Genomic DNA, 14,014 nt, shown 5'->3' with positions numbered 1-14,014 from the left:
TTACATCGCCGACGGGGTCCCCGCACGGACACGTCGCCGACGACGCCAGACCAAACCGACAGAATTATGCCGGGAACCGACCGTGGCCCGTCAACAAGGTCGTCAATGCACGGGGCGGCGGGAATACCTCCGGAATGTTCCTCCCGTCCGGCACCCAGTCGGCAATCCCCGTGCCGTCGGCGTGTTCTTTCCACCACTCGGCCCATCGGGAGCGCACCACCGCCACGAACGCGAAGCGCACCGACGCCCTGGCACGCCTCACGCGCCGAACCCGAGAGGAGCGCGACGCACGAGACGCGACGACGTCCGCCAACTCGTTTTCCAACACGCCCCGGTGACCCGGGACGTGAAACAGGCGAATGATCCGCCGCGCCGCTACCTCGCGCAACGCCTCCTTAATAGACGCGATCCGCTCGTCCACAGTCGACAGGGAGGCGAAAGCAGAAAGCAGGGACAAAGATTCTGTGTAAAAACCCACAGACCCCGCCTCCGACAACCTCGTCGCCCAATCGACCGCTTCCTCAAAGGCCGCATAAAGCCTGTTTCACATGGTGCGACGGGAACGAAAAATTACGGCCCGGTCGCACTGTCGTTGCGACGGTAATCGCAGCCGCCGTTTCACATGACAACGATGAATTCAGTCGGTGCCGTCGGCACCAGCGCCCTAGCGTCGGTGCGGCCTTTCAGTGGCGAAAATTCTTCGGCTGCAATAAATGTCAAACATCGTGGCAGGCGTTGATTTCGTAATCATGGGTAATAATACTGAGCTGTGATGTATTCTTAAGCTCAATAAAACGTTTTCGAGATTTTCCTGTCATGTCACTGAGCTCCTATTGGCTGACTACTGTGGCCATCGCTGCGACCGCACCGACGCTGCCACAATGCGACCAACTTGTTGAAAGTCTGTCGCAGTGGCCCTGCGACGAGAACGACGCGCATTTCTGTCGCACAGCGGCAGAAATCGCACTGCGCTGCGGCAACAATCGCATCATGTGAAACGGCCTTAAGAGTCCGTGGCACCCTCCACTCGGAAACGACCAACCTCCCTCAAACGGCCTGTGGGACCAAATACAACGAACGCCGCCCCGGCCGCAAACGACAGGAGTGAGCCATCAGTGTAAACGTGGAACGCGGACGACGACGCTCCCGCAACCGCATCGTCCACGCCCAACCGAACGTGCCCAGACCGCACCGCCGCAGCCGGGTGCACCAGCGAATCGTCGTACGGAGACGCCACCTCGGCAGCGCTAAACGCCCGCGCACCGAAGGTGACGTCCAGTGATGCCAACTCAGGTCAACGTTTTTTCCCTAAAATGAACCCCCAAAAATTCCTAGATTGAAGAAAAATCCCTAGCTTTTAGTTCTTTTCTTGTTAATGTGGCGATTACAGCTTTAACAAAGTCTCAACGCAGTTCACTCTTTATTCCATGTCTTGTACATTTTATCAGAGATAAAGGTGTGTTAGCCGCAACTGTAGCTTTTTTCTTAATTTTTTGTAGAGTTACCATGCATAGAAGGTCCACAGAAGGCACCACCAGATAAAGGGGGAGTCAGCAACGACGCTCTCCTGACTCCCCCTAGCTCTATCTGAAGTAAAATTCGAGCAAACGACTCCTGTTTCACCGCACCGCCTTTTGGGCTGCTCCTTCAGCAGGCTCATCTTTACGCGCAAAGAACCGTTGCAGCCCTTTGTAAATAGAATGGAGTTGAATTAACCCAAGTTGAAAGAGCTTCCATTGTTTGCTAAGCCCCCTTAACGCATCAAAGTATGTTGTTCAGACAACATTAACAGTCTTTTTAAGATGCAGACAGAAAGACGAACACGTTTGACTTCGTGAAAGTCCCCTTCTCGCCTCAAACAGAACACTCAGAAGAGGTGAAATGCGTACCTCACCGCCCAGTACTTTATTTATCAAAGTTTCAATCAAAGATCGTCAAATAGTAGTTCGAGCGACTAAGAAATGACCTCACGAGAACTTGACATCCTCAAAAATGTAGTCTTGCTATGTTATATAGCACTGATTCAGACGTAGAGTGGGTAATTACAAAATCAGAAAATGGTTCCTTAAAACTGAGAATATATATGTTGTTTTGGAATTGAGCAGCACGTTGAAACGAAGCGGTCTAGCAAACGTGGAGAATGCTTTTCTTTAAAAAAAAAAGCTGCACAGATCGAAGCACTTTCTTCAATAACATAAAAAAACGTACGATGCAAATGATACTGTATTCAGAAATAACGTAAACGCGCGTGCAGTGTCGATGCTGACGCTTTAAGATATATCTTTCTTAACTCTCTAGAATTATTATATGGCACACGAACAATTAAGGAATTAGACGCGCACACAATCTTAAAGTCTTAATCATCGTACATATCTTTGTTCATCCTCTTCAAATGAGAAGGAGTGATCTTGAACTTGTAACAGCAGCTGTCCATCAAGGCTCCTTTTGCTTTTGCGTGCAACAAACCGCACAACGCTTGTGTTGACAATCTGTTTCTCTGCTTTGTTTTCACCAAGTTGACTTGCGAAAACACGCGTTCGATAGCGGCGCTGGAGTGTGGCAGGCACGGCACAAAAGGTTCTTCATAAAACTTGACAGCAGGGGGTACTCTTGTGAACCGTCTCCTTTTTTCATTTGAGACACTTTGTGCCAGAACTGGCTCGCAGTTAAGTCAGCGTAGTAGCTAAGCTCCATTTTGCGTAGAAGTCGCCATTCCCTGTCCAGTTCATTCACTTATTCGTTTTCTTTCACTATCAGAGGAAAGGAGACAGCAAGCGACGCGGTTGATGGCACTGTCTTTCCCAGGACAACTTTCGGGTCTATGACTCGAAGGTTTTTCATCTGTTCACTTTTTAAGGGGAACCGCACGTAGATCTGATGAGCTGCTTCAATAAAAAAACTCTAAACACCGCCGCCGAAAGATGTGAACCTGATTATCGTTTAAGCCGTGCGTGTGACCGGCTAGTGCGGCAGTTGCCTTTGCTCCAAGGTAAATTTCTTCCAATGGCAGGAACTTGGCTGGGTCTTTGTACCGCACATCGGACAACGCTGTGGCCTCCAAGTAGTCCCGCTTGATGTAGCATTCAAGTATGCATTTCAGCATGGCCGAAACTTTTTCATGGGGCAAGTGGATTCTGGTTTCTTCCGACTGCGTTTCCTTATTTAGGTTAGCGAAAAAAGGCAGGACATACTCAAGGAACTCGAGGTAGAGTTTCGTTGACGGGTCAATTAGTTTTTCCAGAATGGCTTCTGCAGCAAGCAGGTGGTCGTCAGTGGCGGCTTTTTTGAAAAACAAAATCAGGGCAGGCATCTGCTCAAGTAAGCGTGTCACAACAACTTGTAGAGATAGCCACCTTGTTTGGCTTGGGTGCAACAGCTTGTGTGGCTTCACCTCTGCAAGCTTCTGGAATTCTTGGAAGGCAGATGTCTGCTTCGGCGACAAAAAGTAGTTGAAAACATCGCGTGCCAGATCAACTCCTCACGGAAGTGTTATACATGCATACGAGGCGCACAGATGGAACGAATGACAAACGCTCTTCATAATGAAGAGGCCTGGAATTTCTGCCTGTAGCAGCGACGCGACGGAATGATGCGCACCCATCATCACGTTCGCTCCGTCGGCCGCAAAACCAATCAAGTTTTTGTCGTACGGAATTTCCGCAGCACTGAACACTGCCTTCAGGCTAGTGTAGAGAGAGCTGGCAGTCGCATCACTGAGTGGTACTAAGTCCAAAAACGCATCTATTATGCCGCCGTCGACGTTCATTACTCGGGCGACGAGGAACACATGCTTCACCGTTGCCTTGTCAGTGGATTCGTCGACTAGAAGGGAGAACTTCTGTTTGCGCAAAAGCTCAAAGAGCTCTTCGCGACTCTCCTCTCCAAGCACATTATTTATGATGGCAGCGCACTTTGTCCAGCGGCCACTTAAGTTCTTTGCAATCTGCGAGTCGTCACACGACGCTTTGACATCAACGAAATGCCCCATGGCATTAAAGGGTAGATTGTGTTCCGTGATAAACGCCGCAAGTCTTATTTCAGCCTCTTTGACAGATTTGTCTACTTGAGTTTGCCCACTTATTGAAGGCATGGATGTCAGCGTGCGGGTCAATTGCAAGCTCGCAGCGCTTTTTTTGTGTTTGGAGCTCGCAAGGTGGCGGTCGATTTCGGATTTTTCCCCTTTGTAATCGGATCTGCATGCTTTGCAGGAAAAGAACAAGGGCCCTTTTTTACTGGCTGACAACCAGCCTCTGTACTTTGGATCCGCCTCCCATTTTGTCAAATATTTTCGGTCGTATGCTTTCGCTTTCTTTTTGCTTGGCTAATCTTCCTCAAAGTCTCCTGGTCAAGAAGTTGCCATCTGACATGCAGCACGTTTGAACGGACAAGGTACGCGGTGAGTGTAAACGTAGCGCGTTGATCCAAACAATACAAGTCAAACTCAACTTTTTTCTTTCGTAGAGCAGCAGTCACTCGTAGCGCCAGTGATGACACGCACGATTAAACAGTTTGAAAGTCATATGGTTTCGTTTCTCCTCTCTTTGCAGCAGGCGATTATTTCGCGTTGCAGAACTGCTGTCGCCATCTATCGGCTTGGCAACACGCCAAAATAGATGAGCAGTAACTAGGAAATCCCTAGGAAATCCCTAGATTTCGCAAAAAGACGCTAAATCCCTAAAGCACAGGAAAAATCTCTAGATCTAGAGATAAATCCCTAGGGTTGGCATCACTGGTGACGTCTCTGGCCCGGTAAAACAGATCAAACTCCGCGCAAAGTCGGCCCAGTTCTATGGCCAGGGGCGCCGCATGCAGGAGAACCTGTAGCGCCCTCGTGCTCGCGGTACAGTACGTTCCTGCCAACACCATAAGTGGCGAGCGCTGCACCGAGAGCACACGCGCCTGAAGCCTCGAATGCGGCCTGGCCGACCACCACACTGCCGCCCCATAAGCGAGAGTAGGAAGAACAACCTGACAAAATATCTGCCGCATGCGCTCCGCTGCCAGCGCCCCCCCAGGCGAAGGAACACCGACAACCGCGCGGAGAGCTGCTCAGCCCACTCCTTCAGACGGTCGCCATGAGAGAGGAAAGAGTGCGGTCGAAGACGCCCAACACCCGGACGGAGGGCCTGAAAGACATGCCCTTGCCGTCCAGGCGGATGGTCGGATGACTGCGGCGCATTCCATACGAGGAGGGAAAAACAGCACGCAGACCGTCTTCTCCCGAAAGATGGTTACTCTCGCCCCCTTCGCCCACGACGCCACCCTGCCGAGCGCACCCTCCACAAGTGCCCGCATGTCCCCACTACCATCCGCAGGCACAAAGATGACAACGTCATCCGCATAAGCCTGGACGGAGACGCCCTCCGGCATCGGCAACGCAAGCAAGCCACTCACGACAATGTTCCATAGCAGCGGCGACAACTCTCGTTCAGTGTTGCTTGCGATGATCCTGATTTTTAGCGGCGCCATTAGCGTGTCCCACTGGAAATGTTTCGCCGTCCTTTGAGGGTGATGTCGCGGAATGCATCTACCCAGGTGTCGCTGTTTACTGGTTCTGCGTGTGAATAGTACAAGGTCTCGGAGATGTGCCCAGTGCATCGCCGACGACGGCAGATGAGTCCGGGAAGGCCGGTCCTTTTATCTTGAAGACGCTCGTTTAGTGTTCCTTCCGGTGATTTGAGTGTATCCTGAAATTGGGGCAGCTAGTAGCGTGTCTCCCTTGCAATTTTCGCTGTCATTTGAGGGTGATGTCGCGGGCTGAATCCACCCAGGTGTCGCTGTTTACTGGTACTGCCTGTGAAACGTACAAGGTCTCGGTGCTGTACCCAGCGCATCGGCGCCGACTGCCAAAGTGTCCGGGAAGGCGGTTCATTTTATATTGAAAACGCTCGTTGAGTTGCTTTCGATGATCTTGATTGTATCCTGAATTGGCAGCAGAAAGTTGCGTGTCACCGTAAAAATTTCGCTGTCCGTTGAGGGTGATGTCGCGGGCTGAATCCACCCAGGGGTCCCTGTTTACTGGTAGTGCCTGTGAAAAGTACAAGGTCTCGGTGATGTACCCAGCACGTCGCTGCCGACGGCAGCATTTTCCGGGAAGGCGGTTCCTTTTATCTTGAAGACGCTCGTTCAGTGTTCCTTCCTGTGATCTTGATTGTATCCTTAATTTGCGGCGGCTAGTAGCATGTCGCCTTGGCAATATTTTGTTGTCATTTGGGGGTGATGTCGCGGGTTGAATCTACCCAGGTGTCACTATTTCCTGGCACTGCCTGTGAAAAGTGCAAGTTCTCTGTGATGTGTCCAGCGCATCGACACCGCCTGCAGAAGGTTCCGGGAAGGATGTTCATTTATCTTGAAAACTCTCGTTCAGTGTTGCTCGCGGTGATCTTGAATGTATCCTGATTTGGCGGAATTAGTAGCATAACCCCCTGGCAAATTTTGCTGTCCGTTGAGGGTAATGTCGCGGGCTCAATCCACCCAGGTGTCGCTGTTTACTTGCACTGCCTGTGAAAAGTACAGTGTCTCGGTGATGTGCCCAGCGCATCGCCGCCGACGGCAAAAGGGTCCAGTAAGGCGGCACCTTTTATCTTGAAGACGCTCGTTCAGTGTTGCTTCCGTTGATCTTGGTTGAATCCTGAATTGGCAGGAAATAGTAGGGTCTCTCCTTGGCATACCTTCGGTGTCGGGTGAGAGAGATGTCTCGGCCTGAATATACCCAGGTGTCGCTGTTTACTGGTACTGCCTGCGAAAAGTAAAAGGTCTCGGTGATGTGCCCAGCGCATCGGCGCCGACTGCCGAACTGTCTGGGGAGATGGTTCCTTTTATCTTGAAAACACTCGTTCAGTTTTGCTTGCGGTGATATTGTTTGCGTCCTGAATGCAGCAAGTAGTGTGCCTCCTTGGCAATCTTTCGCGGTCTGTTGAGGGTGATGTCGCGGGCTGAATCCACCCAGGTGTTGGTGTTTACTGGTAATGCCTGTGAAAAGTACAAGGTCTAAGTGGTGGGCCCAGCGCATCGCCGCCGACTGCAAAAGGATCCGGGAAGGCGGTTTCTTTTATCTTGAAAACGCTCGTTCAATGTTGCTTCCGTTGATCTTAATTGTATGCTGAATTGGCGGCAGCCATTAGCGTGTCCCACTGGAAATGTTTCGCCGTCCTTTGAGGGTGATGTCGCGCGCTGATTGCACCCAGGTGTTGCTGCTTACTGGCACTGCCTGTGAAGAGTACGAGGTCTCATTGATGTGCCCAGCGCATTACCGCTTACAGCAGAAGATACTATAAGGCGGTTCTTTTTATCGAGAAAACGCTGGTTCATAGTTGCTTACGGTGATCGTGATTGTATCCTGAATTTGCGGCAGGTAGTAGCGAGTCCCCCTCGCATTCTTTCGCTGTCCGTTGAGGGTGATGTCGCGGCATGAATCCACCCAGGTTTCGCAGTTTACTGGTACTGCGTGAGAATAGTACAAGGTCTCGGAGATGTGCAAAGTGCATCGCCGCCGACGGCAGAAGGGTCCAGGAATGCGGTTCCTTTTATCTAGAACACGCCCATTCAGTGTTCCTTCCGGTTATCTTGACTGTATCTTGAATTTTTGGCAGATAGTAGCGTGTCGCCGTGGCAGTTTTTTGCTGTCATTTGAGGGTGATGTCGCGGGCTGAACCCGCCCAGGTGTCTGTGAAATGTAGCTCTCTGTGATGTGTCCAGCGCATCGCCGTCGACTGCAGAGGGGTCCTGGAAGGCGGTTACTATTATCTTGAAAAGGCACGTAAAGTTTTGCTTGCGGTGATCTTGATGTACCTTGAATTGGCAGCAGCTAGAAGCGTGTCCCCCAAACAATCTTTTGCTGTCCGTTGATGGTGATATCGCGGGATGAATCCAAACAGGTGTCGCTGCTTACTGGTACTGCCAGTGAAAAGTACATGGTCTCAGTGATGAGCCCAGCGCATCGCCGCCGACGGCAGAAGGGACCGGGACGGCGGTTCCTTTTGTCTTGAAGACGTTCGTTCAGTATTCCTTTCGGTGATCTTGTCTGTATCCTGAATTGACGGCAGCTAGTAGCGTGTGCCCCTGGCAATCTTTCGCTGTCCGTTGAGGGAGACATTGCGAGATGAATCCACCCAGGTGTCGCTGTTTACTGGTACTGCCTGTGAAAAGCACAAGGCATCAGAGATGCGCCCAGCGCATCGCCATCGACTGCAATTGGGTCCGGAAGCCGGTTCCTTTTATCTTGAAAACGCACAATAAATGTTGCATGCGGTGAACTTGATTGTATCCGGAATTGGCGGCAGCTAGTTGTGTGTCCCTCTGGAAATCTTTCGCTGTCTGTAAAGGGCTATGTGCGGGCTGAATCTACCCAGGTGTCGCTGTTTACTACTGCTGCCTGTGAGAAGTACAAGGTCTCGGTGATGTGCCCAGAGCATCGCCGCGGACTGCAGAAGAGCCCGGGAAGGCGGTTCTTTTAATCTTGAAAACGCTTGTTCAGTGTTGCTTGCGGTAATCTTGATTGTATCCTGAATAGGCGGCAGCTAGTATGTTGTCCCTCTGGATATCTTTCCCTGTCAGTTGAGGGTGATGTCACAGGATCAATCCACCCTGAAGTCGCTGTTTGCTGGTAATGCTGTGAAAAGTACAATCTCTCGATGATGTGCCCAGCGCATCGCCGGCGACTGCAGACGGGTCTGAGGAGGTGCTTCCTTTTATCTTGAAAACACTCGTTGAGTGTTGCTTGCGGTGACCTTGATTGTATCCTGAATTGGCGGCAGCTAGTAGCGTGTCCAATTGGAACACTTTTGCTTTCCGTTGAGGGTGATGTCGCGGGCTGAAGACACCCAGGTATCGCAGTTTACTGGTACTGCGTGAGAATACTACAAGGTCTCGAAGATGTGCCCAGTGCATCGCCGCCGACGGCGGAAGGGTCCGGGAAGGCGGTTCCTTTTATCTAGAACACGCTCGTTCACTGTTCCTTCCGGTGATCTTGATTGTATCCTGAATTGGCGGGAGATAGTAGTGTCTCTTCTTGGCATACCTTCGGTGTCGGGTGAGATAGATGCCTCGGGCTGAATATACCCTGGTGTCGCTGTTTACTGGTACTGCCTATGAAAAGTAAAAGGTTTCGGTGATGTGCCCAGCGCATCGGCGCCGACTGCCGAATTGTCCGGGGAGATGGTTAATTTTATCTTGAAAACACTCGTTCAGTTTTGCTTGCGGCGATATTGATTGTGTCCTGAATTTGCGGCAGCAAGTAGCGTGCCCCCTTGACAAACTTTCGCGGTCTGTTGAGGGTGATGTCGCGGGCTGAATCCACCCTTGTGTTGCTGTTTACTGCTAATGCCTGTTAAAAGTACAAGGTCTCTGTGATGCGTCGAGCCCATCGCCGCCGACTGAACGGTCCCGAGAAGGCGGCTCCTTTTATCTTGAAAACGCTAGTTCAGTATTGATTGCGGTGATCTTGATTATATCCTGAATTGGCGACCGCTAGAAGCGTGTCCGCCTCGCAGACTTTCGTTGGCCGGTGAGGTAGATGTCTCGGGCTGAATCCACCAAGGTGTCGGTGCTTACTGGAACTGCCTGTGAAAAGTGCAAGGCCTCAAAGATGGGCCCAGCGCATCGCTGCCGACAGCAAAAGGGTCCGGGAAGGCGGTGTATTTTATCCTGAAAACGCTCGTTCATTGTTGCTTGCGGTGATATTTATTTTATCTTGATTTAGCGGCAGCTAGTAGCCTGTCCCCCTAGCAATCTTAAGTGCTCTATTGAGGGTTATGTCGCGGGCTGAATCCACCCAGGTGTCGCTGTTTAGTGGTATTGCCTGTGAAAAATACAAGGTCTCGTTGATGATCCTAGTGCGTCGCCGTCGTCTGCAGAAGGGTCCAGAAAGGCTGTTACTATTATCTTGAAAACGATCGTTCAGTGTGGCTTGTGGTGATCTTGATTGTATCCTGATTTAGCGGTATCTAGTAGCGTGTCCCCCTGGCATACTTTCGGTGGCCGATGAGGTTGATGACTCGGGCTGAATCCACCAATGTGCCGGTGTTTACTGGAACTGCCTGAGAAAAGTGCAAGGCCTCAGAGATGTGCCCAGCGCATGGCCGCCGACTGCAAAAGGGACCGGGAAGTTGGTTTCTTTTATCTTGGAAACGCTCGTTCAATGTTGCTTCCGTTGATCTTAACTGTATGCTGAATTGGCGGGAGCCATTAGCGTGTCCCACTGGAAATGTTTCGCCGTCCTTTGAGGGTGATGTCGCGGGCTGAATGCACCCAGGCGTTGCTGTTAACTGGAACTGCCTGTGAAGAGTACGAGGTCTCATTGATGAGCCCAGCGCATTACCGCCGACAGCAGAAGATACTACGAAGGCGCTTCCTTTTATCGTGAAAACGCTGGTTCATATTTGCTTGTGGTGATCGTGATTGTATTCTGACTTTGGCAGCAGCGGCGGAGCGGGTCGGACGTGGAATAATCCGTTCTTCGCTGTGTTTTACAGTCGCAGATGCTGCAGTGTTTCCGCGGTGCTTCGGACAAGAATCTCACCATGGCCGGTTTTCCTTGGGAAGACTGAATTCAAACACCGTTCTCAAGCATCGTTTCCATATCAGCGAGACGGAGCCAATCAACGGGAGCCGACGGCTGTGACGAAAGCTGTGGAAACTTTTTCAACGGGGGGCGTACTTCGCCAGGCACTTTGGCAGCAGCGGCGGAGCGGGTCGGACGTGGAATAATCCGTTCTTCGCTGTGTTTTACAGGTTGGTCAAACCTCTGTGCTATCTGCGGCTATCTGCCGCTATCTGCCGCTGCTGCCAACTTGCTAGTCGATATTGGTCACCATGAATCGGTGTTGCAAATGTCGCGAAAAGCTAAAGAATGACGATAACGCTATCACATGCAGTGAGTGTGAATTTCCTTTTCATTGCGCGATATGTTCAGGCATGAGGGAAACGACATTTGCTTCAAAACGAGGGTCGACTAAGAAGGCTTGGAAGTGTGAAGCGTGTAAACGAGGAAAGGGTGATGCCTCAAACGGTGACTCTAATACGGATCCCGACCTGAAAGTTCTAATTGTTGAAATGAACAGGAAATTGACTTCCCTTCTCCCTCTTACCGAAAAGCTAGATGCAGTAGACAGCTCAATCCAGATGCTGCATGAAGAGTTTGCCACTATAAAAGAGCGTCTTGATACGCACGATAAGGAAATCAAAGGAATTAAAGGCAGAATTGGCAAGCTGGAGAGAGATGCTGGCTCAAAAGATATAACTCAGTTACAACTCAGTGTCCATGACTTAGAATGGCGCAGCAGGCGCTTGAACATTGAGATTCATGGCATTCCTGGGGCGGCAGGAGAGGACCTCTTGTCAAAAGTCAACGAAGTGGCAGACAAAATTGGCATGAACCATCTCACTGAGGCGGACACCCTCGCACTTCATAGAATGTCGGCGAAACCAGGAAAGACAAAAGGTGTGATCGCCCGTTTTGTGAGGCAGGATCTTCGAGACGCTTGGCTGAAGAAAAGGGTGGTTCTTAAGGAAAAAGGCGACTCAGTGTACATCACACAAAACATGACCAACTATTCTAGAGTGTTGTTGCAAGCCACAAAAGAGTGGGCTAAACAGGCTGGCTTTGCATATGTGTGGCACGTCAACGGGAAAATTTTGGTGCGTAGAAGGAGTGGCGATGGCGCTAAGGTTATCAAGAGCGTAAGTGACCTCTCCACACTTGTTAGCTAAATGCCTTTTCGTGTAGTCGGAAACCCGTGACCCTTATCTTGAAATGGCGCACCTAGGGCACGTTACCTTAGAAGAACTCTTAAGAGAGCTTGGTGGTCAGACACAAGGTTATCTTCGTTGTTTTCACTTAAATGCACAGTCTGTATTCAACAAGGCTGCTGAACTAGAATCCTTGTTAAAAAAGCTTGAGAATTGTTTTGATGTTCTCATGATAACAGAGACATGGCAAACAAGCAGTTGTGACACTTTTGACCTTCCTAATATGACAACTTTTTCTGTTAGTAGAACTACTCGTCGCGGTGGTGGTGTGTCTGCGCTAGTAAGCTCTCTGTTACAGCCTGCCTTGCTTTCAGAATTCTCTTGTGTCACAGATAATTTTGAGATTATTTGTCTGCAAATCAAAGACGCTGTAATTGCAACTTGTTATCGCCCTCCGGATGGTTCTCTCCTTGAATTTTTTCTGTTTTTAGATAATTTATTGTCATTTGTTAACCAAAACAGATACAATGTGATACTTGCCGGTGATTTTAATGTTGATATGAGTAGCAATAGTATGAAGAAAACAGATTTGAAAATGTATTGCTATCTAATGGCTGTATAAACCATATTGTTTCTCCCACACGACTAACGTCGTCCACGCAAACAATTCTAGATTTAGTAATAGCAAGTTATGATGCTAACCTTGTCAGTTCCGGTGTTCTTACTTACCCTATTAGTGATCACTTGCCTGTGTTTTGTAGCATAAAATTTAGTACTCAGGGAAACTTCCACCATAAAGTGTTTAATCTTTTTCAGCCTGTTACACCTACCCTCTTAGAAGCTTTTTATCATGAGTTGGAAACAGTTTGTTGGGACAACATCCTTCAGGCAACAAATGCGAACGTAGCTTATGATGCCTTTTGAGTTTGTTTCTTTCGGTTTACCAACGTCACTTCGTATTCCAACGCCACACGGGTAATAAGAGATGTCGAAAACCTTGGGTGACAAAGTACCTATTGAAGAAGATTGAAAAGAAAGAACGTCTGTTTAAAACATTTATGCGAACTCGTACAGCATCTGATCTCGCTACGTTCAAAAAATTTCGTCATGACTTGACTAAGCATCTAAGAAAAGCAAGAGAACTCTACTATCAGAATATGTTCGGTTCCAACGTAAAGCGCACTGACTTAATGTGGAATAACTTAAATGCACTGATGGGTCGGAGCGAGAAAAAACAGATAGTTGAAGAAGTTTTTCACGAAGGACAATTATTAAAAGGAGAAGAAATGGTAAATATTTTTAATGACTACTTTGTTAACAGAGATTTTACTAAAAACCAGACAACATCATACAAAACTTTAGGGCAGAAAAACTCTAGCACAATATTTTTTGAACCAACAGATGCAAATGAAGTGTGTTCTCTTTTTTTGAGTTTAAATAATTCTCATAGTGTTGATGCAGATGGTATACAAATAAGACCTGTCAAGTATGTGATACGTATAATCAGCCCCATTCTAGCGCATATTTTTATTCTCTGCATTTCTACAGCTGTTTTTGCAACAAAAATGCAAGTCGCCCGTGTGATAGCCTTATATAAGAAAGGTGATAAAAATGATGTATCTAACTACAGACCGGTGTCGATTCTTCCTGCCTTTTCGAAAGGTCTCGAGAAAATCATCCTAGATCGAATATCGCCCTTCTGCAACAAGCATTATATAATAACTACTTCGCAATATGGCTTTAGAATGGACAGGTCTATAGAACTGGCGCTGTTGGACCATAAGGAATATATTCTAAAACATTTTGAAGAGAAATGTATTGTTATCGGTATTTTTGTTGATTTTAGCCAAGCTTTCGATTATATTAGTCATACTATCCTTTTTAAAAAACTGCATCATTATGGTATCCGGGGACATGTTTTGGCCCTGCTCCAAAGTTATCTATCAAATAGATTTCAATATGTCGACATAAATGGTTTCATTTCTCACAGAAAAAAAATAATTTCAGAGTCCCACAGGGTAGCATTTTAGGCCCTGTCCTATTTAATTTGTTCATTAACGATATTGTACACATCTGCTCAGATACCAAGTTCGTTATATATGCCGACGACACGAGTGCTTTGGTGCCATCACGTTCTGAAGCTGAAGGAATTACTAAAGCAAATATTCTTCTGCGCAAATTGGACTCGTGGATTTCCAGCAATCAATTAAAACTTAACGCAAACAAAACAAAAGTGGTAATTTTTCGACCAAAAAGTAAACAAATTTCGTTACAAGGAACCGTAATATTTAGATCCGCAGCCATTGATGTGGTAGATACTGTCAAG

General features: G+C 48.6%; 1 protein-coding gene across 1 annotated transcript; it reads right to left on the bottom strand.

Annotated features, from left to right (window-relative positions):
* Window positions 1-2,205: 2,205 nt before the first annotated feature.
* LOC144102802 (uncharacterized) lies at window positions 2,206-3,345 on the bottom strand. Its single transcript, XM_077635962.1, has 2 exons — window positions 2,910-3,345; window positions 2,206-2,624 (listed from the first exon to the last, which is right to left on the bottom strand). The coding sequence occupies exons 1-2, from the start codon at window positions 3,308-3,310 to the stop codon at window positions 2,357-2,359; spliced, it is 669 nt and encodes a 222-aa protein (XP_077492088.1). The 5' UTR covers window positions 3,311-3,345; the 3' UTR covers window positions 2,206-2,356.
* Between the last annotated feature and the right edge of the window lie 10,669 nt (window positions 3,346-14,014).

This window comes from Amblyomma americanum, chromosome 8, assembly GCF_052857255.1.
Source record: "Amblyomma americanum isolate KBUSLIRL-KWMA chromosome 8, ASM5285725v1, whole genome shotgun sequence".
In the NCBI taxonomy this organism is placed as follows: Eukaryota; Metazoa; Arthropoda; class Arachnida; order Ixodida; family Ixodidae; genus Amblyomma; species Amblyomma americanum.
Note: the sequence above shows the minus strand (reverse complement) of the source record. Positions and strands in the feature narration are given on the sequence as shown.

What these genes read in the sequence shown, in the direction of transcription:
- LOC144102802 (XM_077635962.1), bottom strand. Translation starts at nt 3,310, where the DNA reads ATGCCTGCCCTGATTTTGTTTTTCAAAAAAGCCGCCACTGACGACCAC. An exon ending in GTTCACATCTTTCGGCGGCG is followed by an intron (nt 2,625 to 2,909) that starts GTGTTTAGAGTT and finishes AAATGAAAAAAG; the next exon opens with GAGACGGTTCACAAGAGTAC.